Source organism: Electrona antarctica, assembly GCF_951216825.1.
Source record: "Electrona antarctica genome assembly, chromosome: 9".
NCBI classification, from domain to species: domain Eukaryota; kingdom Metazoa; phylum Chordata; class Actinopteri; order Myctophiformes; family Myctophidae; genus Electrona; species Electrona antarctica.
In genome coordinates this window covers 18,779,261-18,805,201 of record NC_136790.1, presented here as the reverse complement: position 1 = coordinate 18,805,201, position 25,941 = coordinate 18,779,261, and the positions used below count along the sequence as shown (strand labels likewise).

Genomic DNA, 25,941 nt, shown 5'->3' with positions numbered 1-25,941 from the left:
ACCAGTCTCTCTGTCATACCATCCCTCCCCACTGGGGGCGCTGTTTATACCATCCCTCTACACTGGGGGTGCTGTTTATACCATCCCTCCCCACTGGGGACGCTGTTTATACCAGTCTCTCTGTCATACCATCCCTCCCCACTGGGGGCACTGTTTATACCAGTCAGTCTGTCATAACATCCCTCCCCACTGGGGGCACTGTTTATACCAGTCTGTCATACCATCCCTCCCCACTGGGGGCACTGTTTATACCAGTCTGTCATACCATCCCTCTACACCGGGGGCACTGTTAATACCAGTCAGTCTGTCATACCATCCCTCCCCACTGGGGGCGCTGTTTATACTAGTCAGTCTGTCATACCATCCCTCCCCACTGGGGGCACTGTTTATACCAGTCAGTCTGTCATACCATCCCTCCACACTGGGCCCCCACATGTGGCCCCCACCTCCACCTAATGCGGCCCGCAGGTTAATATCAACTGGTGGCCTGAGGGCCACATGTGGCCCCCACCTTCACCTCAACTGGCGGCCTGATCTAGCCTCTTAATTTTGATCTCAAAGTGCACCAGATTGAAGCATTTTCATGGCAAATTTACAGATTTTTCATGGCAAATTTACAGATTTACAGATTTGCAAATTCACCCCCCAAGTGCCTCCCCAGTGTCTCCCCAGTGCCTCCCCAGTGTCCCCCCAGTGCCTCCTCAGTGTCCCCCCAGTGCCTCCCCAGTGTCCCCACAGTGCCTCCCCAGTGCCTCCATAGTGCCTCCCCAGTGTCCCCCCAGTGCCACCCCAATTTTTGGGACAGAGTAAAAAAAAGATTTTAACAGAAAGATAACACCATAAATCACTCAAAGTGAGTGACAACTCAACACTTGTCAGTCACTTGGCATAGTAGCACACACTACACAGCATGCAAGGCAGCGATGCATGCATGCAAACAACATGTTTCTACAGCTGAGATTTAGTGTCTCCATCTCTCTCTGGAAGTGGTTGCACATTACCTCTACGGCCACACTGAGGCGCTCCAACACAAACACTCTGACATGAACAGGCCTGCACACAACTGGTGCGCCAGTGCGCATGCGTCGTCAAAATGTTTTCTGCGCGGTAGATCAAAGGATGCAAAGCGCATTTGCGCACCAAGAGCTGCAACAGTTATATGTAGAGAATCTGACAGGTATTCAAAAGGAACTCAAATATGATGTTATGTCCTGTAAGTAGACTTAGAAATAAAACTTGTGTTGACTAATCTTTACACGTGACTCTTATTTTGAAGAGGAAGTCAGAGCACAGGAAGTCTGTTTCAGTTGTAAACAAGCTACTATGACACTTTCCCAAAGTTTATGTTGCTCCTGTCATAGTGCTAGTCGCTAAACCACGCGACCATTATTTACAATGTGAAAACCATGCATCTGTCACTTGAACAACACTGGAATTACTTTATTTAAACATGGAACCTGCAGCAGTAGGTGAGTAATTATTTGTATCTGTGTACTGTGTAGGACGTTTCAGTGCTGCTAACAAACCTCCTGCTGCGTAACGACCACACTGTTTGTGACTGTAGTTTAGCAAAGAAGGAGGGGCAACTACAGCTGTGTCTGAGCAGAGCACCGCTACTTGCAGGAGGAACGCGTGAAAAAAAGAAAAAGGGGGGCTTGCTGCCTCGCTCATTGTGCTGCCCCCCTCCCCTCCTGATGCCCCAGGCATTTGTCTGACGTGCCTGATGAGAGGACCGGCGCTGCTAGACCAAAAATAGCTGATCTACAAGCTGCAACACGTGAGCTTGTAGATCAGCTATTTTTCGGATCCACAAAACGCAAAAAAAAAATGCACCAGTGTGCTTTTACTAGAGATATGGCTTTCGACATGGATTTCTACCAATTCTTCTTTCAACATAAAACGCTGCATTCAAGTTCATGAGAGTTTGGAAAAGGCGATTCTCTTGAATGCAGCATTCGGGTATGGCATGGCACGGGGGCATTTGCGCTTCTTTCACCATAGTAAATGCTGCATTCATGGTCTGGACTCTGGAGAGGGTGCATTTTACAGACCTCTTTTATGTCTCTCTGTGTGTGTGTGCGTGTGCGTGTGCGTGTGCGTGCGTGACTGTGTGTGTGTGTGTGTGTGTGTGTGCACGTGCCTGCCGCAAAACACACAATTCAATTTCAATTCAATGGGCTTTATTGGCATGAGAAAACATACGTTTACATTGCCAAAGCAGAAAGCACAATACAACAATACAGCAAACACACACACACACACACTGTGATCTACTGTAACTCACCTGGGCAGGAGCGTTGACCACAGACAGGTTATAGCCATAGAGATAGGATGACCCCAGGGCCCCAAAGAAGGCTGCGTTCACCAGACAGGCTGTGACTGGCTGCGTCTAAAAAGGGGGGCACCCATGAAAGAAAGCACGCACGCACGCACGCACGCACGCACGCACGCACGCACGCACGCACGCACGCACGCACGCACGCACGCACGCACGCACGCACGCACGCACGCACGCACGCACGCACGCACACACACACACACACACACACACACACACACACACACACACACACACACACACACACACACACACACACACACACACACACACACACACACACACACACACACACACACACACACACACACACACACACACACACACACACACACACACACACACACACACACACACACACATTTTACAACAGGGCACAGAGAATGACTTGAAGTCCAGTAGAATAAATATGTTCTTGGTTGCAATCATTCCAAGCAAGCACTAAAGCCTTTTGCGGCAATATTCTCTAGCAGCAAAAAGAGCAAGTGGAGGGTCAACATGGAGGTCTTTTTTAATAAACACTTGAAAACCACTCAAATATCCTTGACCAGAAGTCATATAAGAGCGGACGAAGCCCCAAAACAAAAAACCTCTTCAGTCTAGCATCGATCACACAGAGGAGAAACTCTGGGTGGATTCTGTTTATCTTTTAGAAGGTATTTGCAGAATCGGCCTCAGATCTTAATGGGTTGTTTCCACCAGTTCTCGCCCTGACAAAGACCTTAACTGTGTGCCATATTGTTTTTTGGGGGGAGGCTTGTTCATAAAGTGTACTGTATAGTTGCTTATTCGGGCTTGCTGCAGTTCAACCACTTTAACCATTTGAAACAAGCCAATCTACAAGCTCACAACGTTGTGAGCTTGTGAGATCTGCTATTGTCCAAAAAAAATAAATCTGGAATGTATGTATGGGGGTCTCTGGCACAAAACAACAACTCAAACAACATTAGACAATAGTTTGACTGACCTGACCTACGCGCTTATTTTGCTTGTCAGTTTCGCTCACAAAATGGCAACACTGATTGTTTTCACTGCTACCTAGCATTAGTGGCACAGGTATGTATTCTGGACAAGCCCTCGTTACAGATTTCATCAGACAATTCTGTTCCCCATTTTGAGCCCCATGGACCAAGCCTCTTTCAGATGCTTTTACCGGCATGTTCTGAAACCAAGGGAATTCAACACAGGACATATTGCACGACCCCCAGTCGAGGACACCTTTGGTGGGTTGTCCTTGGGAGTGCCAGACAAAGACAACTATTAACTACTACAGGGAGGATGCAGTAGTTTGTAGACCAAAACCTGGAAGTTATAGGTCCACCATGGGATCCCATTCCCACCACGGATTGTTTTGGAGGGGACTGGAGTTGCATTGGGTCTTTGGATAAAGAAAGAAAATAAGTTCTGTAGCAAACGCATGCTTTTCAAATGATTACTCAATAATCTCCACAAATCAACACACTTGAATGAATTCAAGCTCCTTTTCGAACTCCTTTTGAACCACAAAAAATGCATACAAGTAAAAGTAAAGCTTTAAAATAATTCATGGTAAATTTTAATTTTCAGATTCTTCAGACAATTCTGTTCCCCATTCAGAGTCCCAAGCCTCTTTCAGATGTTTTTACCTGCATGTTCTGAAGACGAGGGAATTCAACACAGGACATTAACTGCTGTACTGCTGCAGCACAAAACCATATGAGAGTAGGACATCGAAATAGTCAGCAACGTCCCTGCCTGTAGCAAACAAATACTATTCAAATGTTTAATCTCCACAAATGTTGCACAAAAATAATTTGAGCAAACTTCTTTTGAATAAACAAAATGTATACAAGTACAAGGAAAGCTTTAAGCCAAGACCAAATTAGCAAGAAAAACTACCATTAACAAATGCAACTGAAATATTAAAAAAGAGAAGAAAAAAAAGAAAAAAAAAGAAACCTTCAAAATCCTAATAATACATTATTTCTAAGTAAAGAATAAACCCTTGCTCCTGCTCACATGCAAAAGGAGACTTGGTCGAAGTCCAATAAGCAAGACTCAAGTCTCTTTACATGACCAGCCAATCAACTCCAGCAGCATTCCTCAGAACTAAACTTCACAAGGAAACACAATTTAAATGCAAATTAAATGACTCCCGATGAAACAGCTTCATTGACCCTAACAAAATGGTTAACTAAAATGTATGTGCACTCGAATCACTTCCTTCAAACTTGCAATAAAGAGTAGGCAGATGCCATTTAATCAGTTCTGTGTGTAGTCATTTGAGTTTGTAGTATTTGTAGTGCTGTAAAATAAATAAATAAATGAAAAGTGTCCAGAGAAGTGTCGAGAGTAAACCATCTGTTGGGTGGAAACCTCATAAGTTTGGACATGTGAGGTTTCCAGCCGACAGATGACTTCTGTTACTCTCGACACTTCTGTTACTTTTTCAGGATTCCAAATGCAAAAAGTAGAAGATCCACAAGCTCAAAGCGTGTCGCTTGCAGATCTGCTACTTTTGGTACTTTTGTGTGATACTGCACGCACGCACGCACGCACGCACGCACGCACGCATTCCGTTGATTCAGTTTGAGATCGCTCTATAATACTGTCGATCAGCGTCGATCAGCGTCGGTCAGTAAAAATGTTCCCCCTCATTGACTTCAACGATAGCCAAAATCTTAAAACCCTTTTATCTCAGATTCTATAATCTCAGATTCCCATTATAATCAAAACAAGCTTTCTTTATGGCCGATTACTCCCACCATAAACTTCTGGTTAAGGCCCAGGGTAACTTTTGCCCCTTGAATAAGGCACCTTGGTGAAAATACCGTCAGCACTGGAATGGACACAGACTGAAACAATGCTGGCAGTCAATCTATATATCTAGATAAATGCACCAAGTCTCTGTACGTACTGTACGTCTGTAATCCACGTAACTCGAGAACCGTTTGTCCCACCGACTTCAAATTCGACACACACGTTCCACACCCCCACGGGGAGTGCAGTGCCCGGTGTCGAGTTGGTCGGACCCACGGTTGTCCAGAACTGCCCCAGGGCCCCTGCCCAGGCTCCATGGAGCTGGCCTGTTCTGACATCACAAGTTAACACTCCATATTTGGGCATGCCTGACACAGAACTCCATATATAAAGGGACACAGAGAGACAGATACAGAAATCTCCATATATGGGCATAAAAGGGACACAGACAGAACGGGTACTCTGACACGGGTACAATGGGTATTGCATAGCCGCAACTTCCATCGTTACCGACTCGGTGCTCTGCCGGTCTAGTGTTTTAAAAATAGTGAGATAGATTCAGCCCGACAGTATAGCCTCGGTACCGAGGCTTTTAGCCCGACAGTGACCAAATCTGGTCCCTCACGACATTGCAGCAGCATCAACAACAGCTAACACTGTGGCAGTATTCAGCACAGTGGGAAGGCACTCAGTGCCCAGGGCCATAAAGAAAGACAGCTCGGTGTATATAGTGTGGGAGGGTCAAAATGTCCCCCCTGCCCTGCTGTGTTAGACCTGGCACCCACCGAGCACAATGTCCCCCCTGCCCTGCTGTGTTAGACCTGGCACCCACCGAGCACAATGCCGGATCAGCAATTTATGATGTCCTACTTGGGGCTGATTACTCTGCTCACTCAGCAGAGGAATGTGGCCGTTAGGTAGGAGGAAAAAAGGCGACCATCTTAGAGGAGGGAAGAAAGTAATCGAGAGGAACCTAGGAACCGTTAAGATGTAAGGTGCTTTTACGCCTATAGATTATAAACATGCAGAGTAGACCAAATGAGAGATGTACTGCCCTACAAAGTGCAGCAACTACGTTTTTGGACACACCAACTTATTTGTGTATCCCAAAGGTCAAATTAGCCTTCGTGATTTTGGAGGATAAACATTTACCTTAGCCGTTACCTCAAGAACATATTTACAATTAATGTAATGTCACTTATTTGCCAAAAGATCTAATTTGACTGACTAGTTGAAACACTTCTAAACCAGTTCAGTTTCAAACGAAAGTCAATACAAAATCTGCTACGGAAGAAAAAGCCTTGTTTACATCAGGGTCCTCTATTTTCAATTCATCAGCATCAACATTTAAAGAAGTACAAATATACACTTCTATGAAAAAAAGGAAATTATCATATATAGGAGAGGGGGGGCTTTGACTTTACTTCACTTTACTGACTTTGAGTTATTGCATTTTGGCTTTGTAGGGTATAGTGTAGATGAGAATTAAAGTAAGGGAGTGGTGTTAAAGTCAACTCTTCTAATCGACACTATTCTATGCATCGTTACCGTTTTGTAGTGGATAAGACATTTAAAGAACAATTAGTGATGAGCAGAAGCAGTAACCCAAACATGTCTTTACAACTGTATAAATGTTTACTGTGCTAGATTATACTATACAACTACCAGATCAATTTAGAAAAAGACTTGTGCATCACAATTACTTGTTGTGGTCTTTGATTTCTAAACGTTTTAGATTGCTGAAAAGATTGCTTTTTTAATGATGAAATGATCCTGGGACTGTTCCTTGTTTATCTAGCTATAAGCAACGCTGACAGCTGCTACCAGTTTGTCTCATGCACAGATGCTTGGAGGCCGTTAGGTAGTTTGGCACCAGTACAATTTGAAGTAAAATTGTGTCAAACTCAATTTGTCTGTGAATGGCAGTGTTGGAAAGTCGCTAAGTACATGTACTTAAGTACAATTAGGCAGCTTCCCAAACAATTATGCCAATAATAAATAAAAAACCTCTTTCTACAATCAATATTTGGCTCACAACAAAGGAGTTTTACTTTTTTAATTCTAATGAACATGACAAAATGGAAAAAAGGGGGACGAATCCATTGGTGAGCCAAACTGAAACATCCAAATTAAAAGGGTACTGTATCAAAAGGTGTGTGAAAACAAAGAAGCATAATTATTATTCAGTTTGCCAGCATAATGACTGCAAAGGTGCCCTCAAATAAATCATTCACACAGGTAATAAAAGTGGCAGTTGTAATTTCACACATCAGTCGACAAGCAGATTATTCGGGAACTATTTTGAAATGAATTCACCTTCCGAGGCCGATTGTACGGCTGAGGAAATGATCCCCCTATTTGGTGTAATAAATAAATTAATCACACTACTTTGAATTCATAGAACCACCAATTTGGTATTAACCTACTGTATGAATATTTGACTTGCCGTTTGACAGCCATCTCATGCGTCCGAGATGGATGGTATGATGGTATGAATATTTGACTTGCCGTTAGACAGCCATCTCATGCGTCCGAAACGGTCGAGAAATGACAGTTACCGTGTGGGGGTCCCCAGGGGGTCCCTCTACTGTACTGTCACTGTACTGTCACACTCCAAATCATCATATATACAGTTAATATGTGTGTGTGTGTGTGCGTGCGTGCGTGCGTGCGTGCGTGCGTGCGTGCGTGCGTGCGTGCGTGCGTGCGTGCGTGCGTGGCTGCTTTATTAATGTGTGTGTGGCTGCACCACTCAAAAAGGACAGGGTACAACAGGGCCACGAATTTCTAGTTGTCATACAACAGCTGTGGACGCGGCTTAAGTTCAGGTGGCTGGTGCTAAGATGAAAACCAGGTATACTTAATGAACTGGTGGGTGTGGCCACATCAAAATGCTTTAACACTTTCTGTACACTTTAAAAAACATCCTCCTAGGGTAGGCACCCTCACAAAAAACATGCAGTAATCCTGGTCTTTAAATTGCCTCCCCCTGGCCAGCCTGATGGAGGGGAAAGGAACTGGTTGGAATAACGTGTTCCTTCCACGCGCTACGTCCAACCAGGGAAACTCCCCCCTGTCAGGTGTAAAGGAGCAACTTGGACACTCATGCATGAAGGAAGCATGAGTTCAAGTCCGTTGCTCTCCCCAGGTTGGCGGAGGGTGTGTAGAGCCCAGGATCACATTAGATAATTGACACAGGGGTGAAAAATGAATTTAAAAAATAAAACATCCTCCTAGTTTATAATCATAATTCCTGATGATCATGTTTTAGGGGGGGAAATCATGGCACTCTGTCTTTAACTTTCCATCTGCCTGACAGGAACAGGATTGGCTTACTAAGGGGCCTGTCCCACTTACAAGGCTGGAGAGGAGACAGGGGAGAAAACTGGGACCATGCAATCAGTTCTCTTGACAGCTCTCAGTCGACCAGCTCTGCCACTCTCTTTTTAGATAAGAACACTGTTCATCGTTTCTCCCAAAGGTAGAACAAACCCCTGACCGTAAAGGCAAGACACCTGCAAAGCAGCCAGTGGAATAAACATTCAAACTCTGTCACCGTTACAGAAAACAATGGCAATGCACATACCAACATTCATTAACACTACATAGAAAACATAAGGTGTTCTTATGGTTGAGGACTCAAAACGTGCACAATAAATGTATTGTGGCTATTTCATCCCTGAATCGAGCTAACAAATGTGACAGGGATATCCCATCTCTTCAGGATATGCACAGTTGACTCATTAAATGAGTCTCCATTCACTGTGTGGTGAAACTGATACATCAAATGAAGACAGTCTTCTTCTACTGAGGCTTCTGGGAGATAAGTGCCTTATTGCTAATGCAAAACAAGTTATTGACGGATGGGGGAATTAAGCGTCATTATTGTTATTATTATTAGATCCAGCATGTGTCAATGCCCTACCTACTTTACCATACTACAGGCAGCGTCACACAAAAGCATAAAAAGATGAAAAGTAACAGTTTTTAGGTTTCTACCCGACAGAGATGATACAGTATATCTCAAAAATCTACATTCTGGCCTGGGCCATGGCTCAGCGGTCCAGGCACCTTGGCCGGCAGCCCGAGTCTGGCAGTGTGCCGCGGGGTCGACTCCCGATCCCGATGGCCTTCACTGCATGTCACTCCCCCATTTCCTGTCAGCCTACTGTCTGTCTCTCTATAAAAAAATCACACCCGTGTGAACTGAGTGGTGCAAGGTCTTATATAGCCTGATCAGCTGTGGTCTGACGTAATGTCAGTGACCATAGTAACCATGCTCATTTTTTTGGGTCCCACGTACAGGTACACACACGTACAGGTACACACATACATAGACACATAGATACAGACAAAGTTGGTTGTTGGAGTGGTTTGCACCACTCAAAAATATAAAATAAAGGCGAAAGCCGCAAAAAAAAATATTAACCAATGTGTACACCGAAGAGTTACAGATACAGAGAAAAGTTGTCCAAAGAGAAAAAGGAAAAGGAAAAAGAAAAACCCAATTGTCCCCCCTTTTGTTTCTTTCACTGATTTCACATAACGATGCTGAAATAGCATCCATTACATTAGGTCAGGCTGTGAAATGCTTCCATTTAACTTGCCCAGCAGGATAGCTACAGTATACTGTACTGCAAACCTTTGCAACTATACCATGTTAACTGCTAAGAAAAAGTTATCTTGGTTTGTTATAAACAAGGACTTCATTTTTAAAGTTCTGCACTATTCTTTTATGGTTACACAAGTAGATGTATAGTCAGTGATTCTTAACCCATTTTTACCTGAGATCAGATTCTAAAAATGTCTTCTACATCCTGACAGTTTTCTGAAAAAGCTATGTTTCTATGTCAGTCGTTCTTCGATTTTTCAAAAATAGCAGACCTACAAGCTCATAGCACGCCACTTGGTGGCGCGCTATGAGCTTGTAGATCTGCTATTTTTCAATAGCTAAAGCATAACATAATGCTAACACCAAAAGGGGTTGGCCGTAGATCCGAAAATATCTGAAAATATGTTGTGACAGCAGGGACCCTATTAAACATTTTCCAAACATTTGAGATTTTTTAAAACATTTAAAAATAGCAGATTTACAACAAAGTGAGGCGATGTGAGCTTGCAAATCTGCTCTATTTTTGACTGGGTATAGGTAATTGTTCTGAAAACTTCCGATAAGAATCCTGTTAAAAGTTCTGTTACAAACAGTCCAGTGCCGTTGCAATCTCAATCACACAGACCTTCTGAAACCCACTGGGTTGGCCTGATAACATACCGGTAAACACATTACGCACATTGATCCGAAATGGTCTGCAGAGAGACTTTCTTGACCAGTAATTCATGGGATAATGAGGGAGTAATAAAACACATATTGATCAGTGCAAAAACTCATGAAATACGCACATCACTTAGTCGAGGTGCTGGGCTAGCTAGGAACGATCATAAATTATGTAAACGGTGGCTCAGGGGTAGAGTGGCTGGATGGTAACCACAAGGTAACCGCAAGGTTACCTTGAAGGTTTCCCCTTCAGACTGCACGTGTCTCTGGTCATCTCATCTCACTGACCTGCCTGCCATCTTTGGTCACTTTATGCCAGTGTCATTCCTACAATTTACAATTTACAATTTACAATTTAGGCATTTAGCAGACGCTCTTAATCCAGAGCGATTTACATTAAGCAATAACAAAAAGCATGGCATACATCACATATATAAAAAGTAGTTATCATGAATCATAAACTAAGAACGTAACAGTGGAGTATCTATGTTAACTATACATACTATACTATATAATATATTATACATGTGTACTATAAAGTGCTATGACTACATAAAGTGCAATTCTAGAGCTGTCTAAGTAACAAGCTATAGGTCTGTTTAAAATACTATCTAAGTCTACATAATGTGCTATCTAAGGGGCTAGGCTAGGGCAAGTGCTACGGGCCATGGTGGAGTCTGAAGAGGTGGGTTTTCAGACTACGGCGGAAGATTGGGAGTGAGGCTGCAGTTCTGACTGTGATGGGAAGTGCATTCCATAGTTTTGGAGCCAGAAGGGAGAAGAGTTTGGGACGTGTGGAGCGTTGTCCCGGCGTTTTTAGTGAAGGTACCTCCAGCTTCCCTGCGTTGGCTGATCTGAGTGCGCGGGAGGGTTTGTAGGGTACGATCATACTTGTGAGATATGGGGGGGCCATGCCTTTGGTTGCTTTGAATGCCAGCATCAGAGTTTTGTATTCTGTGCGGGCAGCGACTAGTGTTTTTGAGTGCACTCCTGTTCTAGCGTGTTCCTGTTTTTCTCCCAGTCGTTTTCTCCTGTGCTTCAGTTGCCCGTTTGCCCTCAGCCTGCCAACCACCTCTCCACTCCAGCTGGCAACCCCTACACCCCACCACTACCCCCCATTCCTCTTTAGTGAATAAAAACCCTTGGACTTTGCTTAAGTGTCGTGTCTGCTTTTGGGTTTTCCAGTTTTGTCAAACGTGACAATTGTTCATTTGGCTATCTAGCTACAGTATTATGTCAGCGGGGTCCATATCCATACGTACACAGGGCAGTATGTACATACACAACATGATTACATGATGATATGGCAGTGTGTACATAACAGAGGACGCACGTTTAGTGTCGAGCTACGGTTTCCTCATGGACGCCCCCCTGACCTGAACTGACCTGACCCACCATGTAATAGATAAGAGCCAGAAGATAAGAGCCTATGTGCATTCTTATCTGGAAAAGGACCAACTTATCGGACTTCAACTCCTACTTCAACAATGTACAGTACTGAGTACAGTATTGAATCCCAGGACCCCCGAGGGTGACATGATTGCGTCCTTTCTCAATTTAGTGAGTCTAAGCGTGCAGGATGCAGACTATTTGCATCACTGAGGCATGTCACTATGACATCCCACATAGACGTGTTACTACCTCTAGTATTGAATATTCGAGAAGCAAGGCCAAAATGTACAGTATATAGGGCTGAAGTGGTTAACACATTCTGTACATAGGACGTCTGGAAACGTCATAGGGACTCGAACCGAGGGGTGCATGGGCCTTTTCATATCAAGGCCCATTATTTATTCGGCATTTGAGCAACGGACCACCATTTGATGACATTAAGCCTCTCAGACCCAAAACTAAAGAATATCTTATCATTGACAGACAATTCCATATAACAATTCTTCTACATTTTCTAATTGTGTAAACTTCTTGTAAAATTAAGTAATGCAGATGCTTAACAATAATGTAACTCTTGAGAGCGTAAAATGAAATACGGGTCCATTTGGTTTCACTTTACGCTCTCAAGAGTAGAGTTAATGGTAAATAAATGGTGCATTTATATAGCGCCTTTATCCAAGGCGCTTTACATAGATTGTGCATTACATTCACCCATTCACACACACATTCATACACCGATTGCGGCGGAAGCCATGCAAGGTACCAACCAGCACATCGGGAGCAATTTGGGGTTCAGTGTCTTGCCCAAGGACACTTCGACATGTAGACCGGAGGAGCCGGGATTCGAACCGCCGACCCATGGATCATTGGACGACCTGCTCTACCTCCTGAGCCACAGTCGCCCCTTAGAGATCTATAAGGGTCCATTTGGTCTCCATCATTTAGCTGGGTGGGGACCACCTGAAACCCCCTCAAGGAACACTGGTCCTGGTAAACCCACTCAGATGATATACGACGAGAAAGACCTCGCCATGTTGTACGTGGCAAATATAATGAACACGTGCACAGCACACACAGCGTAAGGAAGGGATGTGTGTGTGTGTGTGTGTGTGTGTGTGTGTGTGTGTGTGTGTGTGTGTGTGTGTGTGTGTGTGTGTGTGTGTGTGTATGTGTGTGTGTGTGTGTGTGTGTGTGTGTGTGTGTGTGTGTGGCTATAAATAGAAATGTCACAGACGTCAGGGAGTGTGGTGGTGTGTGTGTGTGTGTGGGGGGGGGACGCGACACCAACCTTTTCCGAATCCTCAATGGAGCCACTGGACATCATCTTGAGATTGTTTGTTTTGACTTGGTCATCTTTGGCTGCCTTCTCCATGTTAATTATTCAGCATGCTGGAATGAGAGGGGAGTGTGTGAGGTCACAGTGTCACTCTCTTGCCAGCAGCGTACATGTACACACACACACACCTCACACACGTACACGCACACACACACACACACACACATGAAATAGCATGGTGTCAAGGGGGAAGCTGAGGGGGGGGGGGGGGAAGGGGGAAGTGGGATTTCTTAAAGAAAAGACACAGAGTGTAACGACATCCATTGAAGAGGAAATGATACATATCGTTGCCGTTGGGCAGAAACCTCTCCATAATTTTACTTCTCATGTATTTTCGTAAATGAATGCCCTACGTTGTCATACTACTACTACTACTACTACTGGCACATGATAGTAGCAAGAATAGCCAATCTACAAACTAAAAAAAACATTTTTTTTAAAGCTTGTGGATCTGCTTCTTATGTTTTTGTGTGATGCTGTAGTATGATAAAGTAGAGCATAAAGTTATGGAAGAAACACAAAAAGTTAAAATATGGAGATAAGCGGTTTCTGCTGACAGCAGCAACGATATAGTGTACATTATGTAGTCTATCTATGGTTCAGTTTTCTGCTGAGGAGATGTAGTCATTTAAAGGTTCACTGGTCAATCACTCTGCAATACTCTGCTAAAGATATGCAACTCATCAATGTTACAGCTGATCATAGTCGCATTCACAATTTCACATCAAGTGGGCACAAAACAGTCCGAGTGTGCCACCTAGTGGTAACCATAAGTGCAGCACTGAAGGCAGCGTGAATGAATGAATGAATGAATGACAGAATGGATATGGGGAAATCAAGATTCTAGCACTGTGGGACAAATTAGGTCATACTTTGATTTCTTAGCCTTTATATATTTATTTATTTATTTGCCTCATAAGTAGTCAACAGCATTTGTGCAGGCTGTCTGCACATATGGCATAGAAGTAAAAAAAGAAAAAGAAAAAAAGAAAATGAAAGAATAATTATCTCTGCTCAAAAGCAACAACATTATGATCCATTGGGTACTCGTCAGGACAAACATTTAAATACTTTGCTTCAAACAGGCCAGTGTTTATCAAACTTTTCCATGTCAATGACCCACAAAATGACGACATGAAATGAAATGCAGTTGGCTGCAGACCCCCCCATCTAAAAAATAAAGATAAAAAAAAATCTCAAAGATTTGCAAATAGTAGGCCTACAGGCCTACAGTCGTTCTTCGATTTTTCAAAAATAGCAGACCTACAAGCTCGTAGCGCGCCACTCGGTGGCGCGCTATGAGCTTGTAGATCTGCTATTTTTCAATAGCTAAAGCATAACATAATGCTAACACCAAAAGGGGTTCCCGCCCAAAATGGGCTAATGGTCCAGGCACCTAGGCTGGTAATCCAACCTGACAAAGTGTTGCAGGTTCAAATTCCGATCCCAAGGATCTTGTCTGTCTGCGTGTCTCCCCACATCTATGGTAAAGTGGTTAAAATGATTGTGACACTATATTAATTAACACATTTTCCTGGGGACCACGTGGTACCCCCTCCCCAAACCCCGTGGTACCCCCTCTCCAAGGAACCCTGGGGATCCTCAGACCCCACTTTGAGAACCAATGATCATACTACAGCCTCACAAAAGTGTCACACAAGCACGAAATGCTGAGCAAAGCGATGCTTTTTGAGTTTGTAGATCTGCTACGTTTGCCATTCTGGAATTTGAATGCTGAAGTGAAAAGTAACAGTTTGAGTTTCCACCCAGACAGAGACGCCATGTTAAAACATCCTATACAAAATTCTTGAGCTTCAAGATTCTAGATTCTGCATACGGACAAATAACAAAAATAGCACATAATTAACAAGCTCACAACATGTCGCATCTCAAAGCTTTATGAGCTTGTAGATCGGCTATTTTGAATGTCAAATTTATTCGCACAACATTTTCAAAAATATTTTGTCACAGAATGTTTTGGGGTGCAATGAAACACTATATCATTGGAGCCCCCCTTGAGGGGGTTCCAGGCGGTCCCCAGACATAATGATCGATAGTCAAGAACCAAATGGACCCATGCTCTCAGAGTTAAAGTAATATTTATGATTTTATGGTGTAGATTGGGGTCCGTCCCAGAGATATAAAATGGGAGTCTGTGGTCTCTAATACACTGGTTCCCTGGGGGCAGAATTTGAGAACTCTAGTTTAATGTGGGCCCATAAATAACTGTCATTATGGTGTAGTTGGTCCTAGTTGGTGTTTTAATATTTTCTAATTTGGCGTTTGGACACCCCCGGTGCAGTGCATGTCTCAGTAATCTAGGCTATAGGATCTCTTCCCCCTTGCCCCCTCCTCTTCTCATTCAATTCCCCCCCCCCCCCCCCCCCTATGGAAATAAAACAATAGAACGTTGAACGAATCTCACCCAGTTTTCTTTTTTACTTCTGTAAACCTGTGATGTGACAATAAAGCTGATTCAGATTCTATACAAACTATAGTTTGCTCAAAGTGTTAGTTTTCCAACCTTACAGCATATGACTCTCTGTAGTCTGTACAACAACAATGTGCATATTTGACATCAGCTGAAGAATCAGACACAGGTTATGTTGAGCTGCGTACTCCAGATAAGAATACAGTAAACAACTAGAAAAAGTGCCCTTCTGGGCACAGGTCTCCACCAGGAGGATAGGAGTGTGAGTGTGATGTTTTGCAAAATGTTTCGGAGCAATATAAACGTGTGTGCGTGTGCGTGTGCGTGTGCGCATGCGTGCGTGTGTGTGACGTGGCTTGGCCATGGCATTTCTTCCAAAGCCTAGTGGGAATATGCATGCACAGTTTCACCACAATCGGACGCTGCGTTGTACAAAACGGGCTACTCCTGAAAAGTTTAGAAGCCAATCGTAGCCAATGAGGGTGGATTATGAGAAATCAAACAAACCCGTCTTGATCACATGACTATGGAGAGCATGTGTACCGATTTGCGTGAAATTTGGATAAAATCTGAAGGAGTAATATTGTGTTTTACATATGTCGGCCTCCTGGTGGCGCTATAAAGAGCACATGTGAAAAATTCCAGGCAAAGGTTTTTCCTTGGCCTCTAGGGAGTTATCCACAGATCCGTGCAGTTAGAGGTAAAAACACTTTTCTGCCCGTTATAGCGCCACCATGAGGCTGAGTTGAAAATGTTCATGTGGCATTTCTTCCTCGGCCTAGTGGGAATGTGCGTGCACAATTTCACGGAAATCATACGATGTGTTCATGATTTGCAGCATTTTGTTTGAAACTGAGCACTCCTGCTTGCTTTGGAAGCCAATCTTAGCCAATCAGGATGGAGTCTGAGAAATCTGAAAGACCCGTTTCGTTGAATGGCTCTATAGAGACTGTGTACCAATTTGCATGATGTTTGGACAAAATCTGTAGGTGTACTGTCCAAAAACTTGTTTTGCACAAAGCGGCCTCCTGGTGGCGCTATAACCGGCCGTTCTGGAAATTTTGGGGCAGAGGTTCATCGTTGGCATCCAGGGAGTGTTGTGCAAAATTTGGCATCGACCAGGTTAACGGTGCCGGAGATTAGCTGATCACAGACGGACGGACGGACGGACGGACGGACGGATGGATGGACACACGGAGTGCAAAACATACTCTCTCCCCATGCCTTCGGCCTGGTGGAGACAATAATCAGCAGTAGGGCTGTCGCAATTATGGCATTTATGGCATATCGCGCTATTACAAGTTGAAACCGCAAGGGGGCAGAAAACCCGCACAGGCGCAATAAACCGCAGGATCCCTGACAGTGGGTCGATGGACGCCCTCCAGCGGCCGTCGCGGACGCAGTGAACGCGCAGCCAACAATGCCAGTGGAACTGCCACATCGAGCCAAAAAAAAAGGACTCTTGGTTATAGACATCTACTGAGATCAATGAGCGATGCTCCTGCGCTGATTATGCCCAAGAGAGTTCGAGCAGAAACCAAACTCACTCGCTATCTACAGAAGGAATTAATTACCAATGATGATCCTCGTCTGGTGGCGTGAAAACCAGGCTAGATTCCTTCTGCTTTCTAAAATCGCATGCAACATGTGTAGGCTATTTGTGCTATAAGTACACCATCCGAGAGTTTTCAGTGCATTTAAATTATGTAACCGCGACAGCCCTAATCAGCAGCATGTACACTTTGCCCATGCATGTCCAACACGTCATATACTGTACAGTAAAATGTAAAGACAACCTTTGCCCGTTGTCTATCAACAGCATTGTTGTACCGTATGCAGTAAAGTCTGGTGCACATTTTAATAAATCACTTGTGTCCAATTAAAAATGAATTACAAATTAAAAAACAGCTACTATATAGCCTTTATATTAAAACGATTACAACAATGTTCTTTCACAGGACGATTTGCAACACTTGCAAATCATCTCTGTCACACACACACACACACACACACACACACACACACACACACACACACACACACACACACACACACACACACACACACACACACACACACACACACACACACACACACACACACACACACACACACACACACACACACACACTTAATGAGCATTAATGTTTCTGCCCATCGTGCCTGACAACAATAAAATGTTTTGGAGACAAGATAGTTAAAGTTGGTTAAATGTGAATAGACACAATCTCCAGAAAGCATTAGAGAAAAGTCTCAAAAAGTGCCTAAGGTTCACCATAGCGTCAGGGTAAAGCACAACAATGCTGGCTCTAGTTTCCAGTAATGTAACAAGCCAGTAATGTAACAAGCCGACTGGTTCATGTCATTGGCCCCAACTCACCGACAAACACTCCAACACTGTGTCCAGAAGCTACGGGGATTTCATACTAACCGCGCATGAGAGAGACAGATCTTTATGACAATGTAAACTCCCCCCTGACTAATGGTTAACTAAGCTTATGGAGACACAGCATGTGCAGTGTCAGTGCAGTACAGTAGCGATCACAAACACAGGCAGTCAATGGTTTCTGTGTCGTTTACAATAACAACCTTCCAAAGCGTGGAGAAAGGGGACACAAATAACTTTAAACTTTAAAGAAATTGATGAAGTGTATAGGGGAAGAGCTTCAATCACACAAGAGAAATCATGCCATAAAATGTGGAATTATGCTTAATTTATGCTCTCTCAACTTTAGTTCTTTTTGGCAAGCGACACCAGGTGGCATATTTGACGACGGCATATTCCTTAAAGATTCAAGGGCTTTGCACATGTAGCCTGGAAACCAGACAAAACTGCCACAGCTAAAAAAAAAACGTTGCCCTGGGCAGATTGGTCTGGCACTCCTCGGTTTGAATTACATTTCACTCACCCCAGGGTTGTGAGTGACCAATCAGAGTCCACTATTCAAAGTGGGATATTGTATACACTGACTAATATCTACGTAGTGATATTAATCTGGCAACACGTATGTGACTCACAGACGTGTTGTTTCAAAGAGAAGAGAGCGTTCAAGGCATGGGCAAACTGACATGTGTGTACTGTGTAGTGACAAACAGGCGTGATGCGGTGAAACTGTCGCGTTCATGCTCGTTTCACGTACGTAGAGTTGACACAAATTTCAATGTGACTAGTAGAAGCACATCTCTATTCACGTGAATTCACAAAATATACTTAAAAGTACCAATAGTAATTGGTACTCATTATGTACCATAAGTACATAAGGACATACATGTAAGTACTCATTATGTACATAAGTAACTCATTGTGCAGAATGAATAAAATGCATTAAAATCCTTTGAAAGTACAATAGCAGATCTAAAAGCTCAACATGTGACTCCCAATATATGATCTTTTGTGGTGAGACAGTGTTGGCACTGCTGAAGGCCCATTCCTAGTTTAAATATTGACTTTACTGTTGTGGCTGGAGTCGGCTGTCTAAAATTATAGACAGCCATCCGAGTCAGATGAGGAGAGGCGTGCAGTCACTGCAGTCCAAAAACAAGTTGAGGTGATTGAATTACACACAGAGACAACATCATAGTTTACTGGTTGTCTTTAGGGCAAAGCTAAGGTTATTTGAGGTACCTGCTCATTATGCAGGGTACCTGCTCATTATGCAGGGTAGAGGACAGTACAGTACAGTACAGTACAGTACAGTACAGTACAGTACAGTACAGTACAGTACAGTACAGTACAGTACAGTACAGTACAGTACAGTACAGCAACGGGACCTGGCCTTTAACCCATTTTGACCTGAGATCAGATTCTAAAAATGTCTTCTACATCCTGACAGTTTTCTGAAAAAGCTATGTTTCTATGTCAGTCGTTCTTCAAAAATAGCAGACCTACAAGCTCGTAGGCTATGAGCTTGTAGATCTGCTATTTTTCAATAGCTAAAGCATAACATAATGCTATCCCCAAAATGGGTTAAGATACTCAAAGCGTAGAGACACACACAGGCACAACACCAGAGGGAGCTCCACTGATCTCATTCAACCCAGATTCTGCACAAAACTGTTTTATGTAGAAGCACCCGGGAGGAAGTGGGCTAAGAAAGGGAAAATATCTACCAAATGGTTCAGGGTTCCCAGATTGAGACATGGGAAACTAAAAAGAAAGAGGTACTGTATGCTGCCCTCCCAGATTTGAATCATGTGACCTTGGGGGTCCTGCAGGCTGATATTGTACCAGTGGCCAGGGGGCAGATTACCAAACTGTCCCAAAGGCCCGAGAGCTCAGGCCAAAGAGCCCCCAGAGCCAGTGCCTCCGACTGTGTAAAGCCGTAGTTATTAACTTTGCACTTCTTGCTTCATAGTCAAATAAGGGCTTAGTCATTCAGTTCAAGCGAATAACAGAGTGACCTAGTGAAAAACTGAAGGAATAGCCTAACATTCACTTTGAAGACAACACAAGTCGGAAACCGTCCTGATACTTTTGAAGTGAGTGTTTATAGGTTTATCTGAGTGATCCATGCAATACGGCCGCTTCAACAAGGAAGTGCAAAACAACAGCAGGAGCTCAGCTTGTCTGCTTCTTCTTTTTAATTATTGTGTGGTGTGCTGTTGTGGTATTCATGGTGTGAATGTGTGTGCTGTAAAGTCTGAATTATTGTGCTGTAGTTGGCTTCGTTTATCAGCCCTGCCGGGGAAGACGAGCCTTTTATATGTCTGTGCCCAATGACCCATCATCGTCTCATAATCCGCCAAAGCCCGTTAATTTGAAATATTCCTTCCATGTGTAATATATCTGCTGTCGGGCAGAAACCAACTATGTCCAAAATATTAACTTTTTAGGGAAGAAAACAACAAAAACATACTTTTAAAACAACACAATACTACCTCGTCAAAGTTGGTATGGTGACTTCATACACAGTCAGATACTTGAACGTGTCCTTGACTCCTTACTCCTTATATTATCATCACTACATCTCTAGCGGCCTCTAGTGGCAGTGATGTTAGATTTCGGTGCTCTATTACAGGGGTTTAACTGATTTGTGAACAAGGGAAGGGACCGCCACCACCCAGACTAAGAATCAACCTGGGGACCACCGTTGTGTTGGGCTGGGATTAGTGCTTTGGTAACATTTGCTATGCATCCCATGTCTGTACATCCCACTGTTTCTCAACCAATGGTCCACGAGACTACTAGTCTGGTCCATGGCATAATAGGCCTGCAGGTGCTCCATGGGAAAAATGTTTTAAAATGTAAATAAAAATACATAAACATCTATTAATCCAGTGGTTCTCTAAGTGGGGTCCGGAGACCACCAGGGGTCCTTGAGGGGGTTCCATGGGGTCCCCAGCAAAATGTGTTAATACAGCATCACAATGATTTTAACCCCTTTATCCATGTTTTATACGCTGGCTATTGAAAGATGGCAGATATAAAAGTTCGCAGCAGTTTTCTCTGCTGAGGGCCCCTGGCACGTAACATTTTAAGATAGGGGTCAATGGCAGGCTAGTTCGACGGCCAAATATATGTATCAATGTCCTATTTGATTTGATTTGATTTTCAACAGGTACTGGGTCGTACACGCTCACACAGTGGCTCTGATGTAGCCTGGCTAATAAGCCAGACCGAATCAGCCGTTGGCAAAAAAAAAAATTGCCTGCCGGCGGTGTGATTTGAGTCTGGCTTATTAGTCTGGCTTATTATCTGATGTTAATCAGCAAGAGTAACATGACAACACAGCTGTATGTTCAGGACTCTTGTAATACTTTGCCAAAATGACATTCTAATGTTCGCCAGTTGTTGTCAACTGATCACACTGTACAAATTCACAAACTGTGTACTATTGTAAGAGTAGTTGTCAGGTGAAAACCTGACTAGTGAAAGGTTGTTTTTAATATCCTCATCACCTGTCATTATGTGTTGCTGTATTGCTGTCATTGCGTATGTATGAACTTAGGCCTACAGTGCTGTGAAAATGAATTTGCTTTTGTCCCTTGGCGACAATAAAGTTTAAAGTCTAAAGTCTTGTGAATACAAAGATTACCTACCTGCAGTGCATAGCCGTCTGTTCATTCATAGTCTGTCTGTCTGTCTGTCTGTCTCCGTCTGTCTATCTATCATGTCTGTCTGTCTTCTCTCTCTGTTTATCCATTCCCTCTGGCCACTCCCATAGACTAATTTAGTCATTGGCCGAGTGTCAGATCCTTATTTTCTGCTCTGTCCTTCCTGGCTCACTCCTACAAGGTTGTGTTAAGAAGGAAAGGCCAATTCTACAGCATGGCTAATACGTTTAGATTTGATGTGAACCCTCAAAGTCACTCAAAGTCATACAAAGAAAGAAACGAAGTGTGTGACAGAATAAACAGTCACACAGGTGTAGAAACAGGTGTAGGCTAGATACTCGTTTATGTTTTGAATTGATTGTTTTACTTCAAATGTCAATTCACATGTTATGAATATGTTGTGCACACGTCTGTTCTGTACAATTTCAATGTACAGAACAGACGTGTGCATTTTATCACGAGTGCTCAAATCAAAATGTACAAGCTCATACTTTGCCACATATCTACCTTCATATACTGTAATGTCCTTTCCTTCTTGACATAACCCTTGAGTGAGGACAGAAGCCGCTGAGACACACCCACACCCAGCTGTTTCCACTTCCTCGTTATCCTGACAATCAAATGCATTGATTCATCATTTCATCAGATCCTGTGGCTTGCACACGACTGACTGTTCCCTCGTCATCAACGACGTCATATACACCTGATTCTGTATTGACAAAACATAAGTATTTATTTATATATATATATTTTTAATACAGCATCAATCATTTTGACCACGCAATCCATATTGTACCGTTACTGCTATTACGAAATAATAGCAGATATACAAGCTCACAGCACGTCACTTCATGCTTCGCTGCGAGCTTGTACATCTGCTATCTTTTAATAAATTATGTTTTAAAAGTATTTTGAATGTTTTTCTATTCTTCTCTTCTGGGGGACCCTGGCATTTTCAGATCGGTGTCCGTCCGCGGACAAATACATCCTTAGGGTCCCAAAAAGTTAGGCTGTGACCCCCCCAAATAATCTGGGGGTTACTTGGAATGTAAGAGTTTAGGCAATATAAAATGTAAATAAAAATACATAAACATCTATTAATCCAGTGGTTCTCTAAGTGGGGTCCGGAGACCACCAGGGGTCCTTGAGGGGGTTCCATGGGGTCCCCAGCAAAATGTGTTAATACAGCATCACAATGATTTTAACCCCTTTATCCATGTTTTATATGCTGGCTATTTATTTAAAGATAGCAGATATACAAGCTCGCAGCAGTTTGAAAAACCTTGAAAGTGTTTGAAAATTTTGATTATTATTTTTTAAACACAAATCTTCTTCGCTGAGGGTCCCTGGCACGTAACATTTTAAGATAGGGGTCAATGGCAGGCTAGGTCGACGGCCAAATATATGTATCAATGTCCTATAGGTCCTATAGTCCTATAAGTCCTTACACAAAAGTTTGAGAACTACTGTATTAATCAATAGATCAGAGCTGGGCTTTTATGTCATCATAAAATTGTCACAAAAACAACAGGTACTGGGTCGTACACGCTCACACAGTGGCGCTGTTCTATCATTCCATGTGAATGTAGTCAGTAACAACAGGAGATGAAACACAAGAGAACCTAAATATTAGTGTAGCCTCTCAGCAGGTGTTGAAGTCTACCCAGAATGTGGGAACTGCACTCGTGTCATCTTGTGAAAACAGACATGAAAACAGACATGAAATTCAAACTCAGTACAAATAGAGCAGTGCAACCGAGTGAAATGTTTTGACAGCTTTTGCCCAGTAAATAAATGTAAAGCTTATCTTTACATTTACAGGGCTTCAGAAGTTGTCAAATACAATCATGCTTGTTATACCTTCTACTCTAAAACATAGCCTACCCGAGGACCACTCTGCCCACTCTGGTGATCTACAATCTCACGACGTGCTGCGTTGCGAGGCATTGTAATCTTGTAGATCTGCTATTTTTGCCGAATGTTCCCCCCAGCATACGTACGCTGGGGTTCAAGTGGTTAAAGGACCAAGCTACGTAGCAAGATTAATTTGCATTTTTTTTCCAACATAGGCACTAATAAAGGAAACATTAAATACTTACATGTTTTGTCAATACACAAAACCAGGTGTAAAATTAAATGTAAGTGCTCCGAACGCATGGCTGGCTGAAATGACTCACTACTCAGTAGCATTCCTCTCTGCTTCTCACAGACTGTGGACTCTCTCAGAAAAGTACTTTCCCTACTAACCCATGGTCCATTGTCCAGCTGCATTCCTTAAATACTGCATAAAGGAACAACCCACCTCACCAAGACAAGAAAATCCCTTTTAAGTCACTCTCCAGTCAGGAAGATAGAGAATAACCCATGGGGATTAAAGTGGTTAAACTCATTTTGATGCTGTATTAACTAATTTGGCTGGGGACCCCTGGGACCTCCCGCACCAAGGACCCCACTTTTGAGAACCATTATGACAGTAGGCTATGCTTGCAGCAGACAGCAAATGCCAGGGGCATAATGATACAAAAATCACACCTGTGTGAAGTGAGGGGCGCTCTTATATCATCATACATCATCTCATTCTGGCCAATCACAATTTGCGTCCTCACTTTTGTCTTCAATGTTTGTGTTTACACAAACCCTCAACGCTGGACATAAGAGGGGCTATCGCCCCTCATAAGTAACTTCCACATTCAGCATTCCCTTCCTTGGGAAAGAATGTTTTTCTAAGATAATTATGCTTTTCTGTAACTTGATTCTGATTGAGCCACTTTTGGCAACATGACAACCTTGTCAGACTTATATTTCATCAATAAGCCATCATCAGACATAATTGGTTAGAGATACATGCCTGCATTCATTCTGTCTGGGTTTCAGGTGAACAGTGCAGTGGTTCTCAAAGTGGGGTATGGGGACCCCGCCACTGTCGCCACAGCTGGTCCTTGATGGCTTTCCATCTGGTCCCCAGAACAATTTAGAAGTTTATCCACTTAAGCCCTATTTTGTAGGCTACTCTACTTCAGCTATTTAAATATACCTGCTATTTTTGAACTTTTTGAACATTTTGAAAGTGTTTGTCTTAATATGTGACAGTAGAAAGCATATGCCAACGTTTATGTGTTTAACTTCACTCTTATTTCACTTGTTAGAAGCTGTAGCCCAATAGGATGTATACAAATTAACTATTCTGATCATAATGTTTCAGTGACTCCACCTACAATATAGAATTTGGCACAAAATATAACACAAATATTCTGAGTTTTCACCCTTAATTGGCTTCAAATCAAATAATTATCAAATAATAAATACAAATAACTCTCGTGAAGTGAGGGGCGCTCTTATCATCATATCATACATCATCAAACTACAGTAGGCTACATCACATTCCTTGCTCGACAGCCAATCAAATCATGTTATTTGGTGTACAAACACAAAGATGGGCATAGGAGGGGCCTCAATAATCAAATCAGTAGACTGTACTGGCTGTCATTTTCATCAAAATAAATAGCCTATTAATGCCCACCAACATACAAGACGCCAGCATGAAAATAAATGGTAGTCCCCTCGAGTTGCAAACACCATGAGATTGTAAAACAAGCAAACTTCCTACACAAAAATATAGATGACAGAGTAGCCTACATTTCACATCCAAGGGTAAATCAAAGAATTACTTCCTATAACGAGAAAACAATACAAACATTGGGAAAAGGGAGAAAGAAAGGGAGACTTACTGCTCTCATGAAGGCACACGTGGAACGTGTTTGTTCAACCAGCTTAATTAGCAATCAACATACTGTACATCACCTGCTAACAATGAGAACAGCGCCCCCCAAAGGCTAAACATTAAATTAAACACTGTGGTGTGTGTGTGTGTGTGTGTGTGTGTGTGTGTGTGTGTGTGTGTGTGTGTGTGTGTGTGTGTGTGTGTGTGTGTGTGTGTGTGTGTGTTGGCCTGGCATTATAAACAAGTGTCCCCATAGAACAGTGATTTTAAAACTTTTTCATGTCAAGGACCCCCAAATTAATATGTATTTGTCCGTGGACCCCCATATGAAAATATTCTTTCTTTCCCCATTCTTTGAGAGACTCAGAGACACATGGTTGGTTGGTATGGTTATTTCAGGGCTTGACCGAATCTGTAATTATTTTTGGTGAAACAACAAAGCTTTCACCATTGGAATTGCATTACGGAATGTAGCCTACACACATTGTTAAAAAAAAATTATTGTATACATGTGTAATCATTTATGTGTAGATGTAACACCTGGGATTCAAACTCGGGCCTCCCACATGAAAGTCCAACATCTTAACCACTAGACCAAAGGGATATCCCTATAAGGACCAGGGGAGATATTAGACTTTTGAGGCCATCAGCTGGC

At 42.9% G+C, this 25,941-nt stretch overlaps 1 protein-coding gene across 2 annotated transcripts in view; it reads right to left on the bottom strand.

The window, feature by feature from the left end:
* Positions 1-25,362, bottom strand: part of slc2a9l2 (solute carrier family 2 member 9, like 2) — a 249,194-nt gene extending 223,832 nt beyond the window's left edge. The window contains exons 1-3 of one of the 2 annotated variants that reach the window (XM_079511357.1): positions 25,294-25,362; positions 13,033-13,133; positions 2,285-2,389 (exon numbers count right to left, since the gene is read on the bottom strand). In XM_079511357.1, coding sequence (XP_079367483.1) covers positions 2,285-2,389; positions 13,033-13,116 — 189 coding nt within the window. In that variant the 5' untranslated portion in view covers positions 13,117-13,133; positions 25,294-25,362. Of the gene's footprint in view, positions 1-2,284; positions 2,390-13,032; positions 13,134-21,550; positions 21,658-25,293 lie in introns of those variants that run through there. The other variant, XM_079511356.1, reaches the window with a different exon arrangement.
* Between the last annotated feature and the right edge of the window lie 579 nt (positions 25,363-25,941).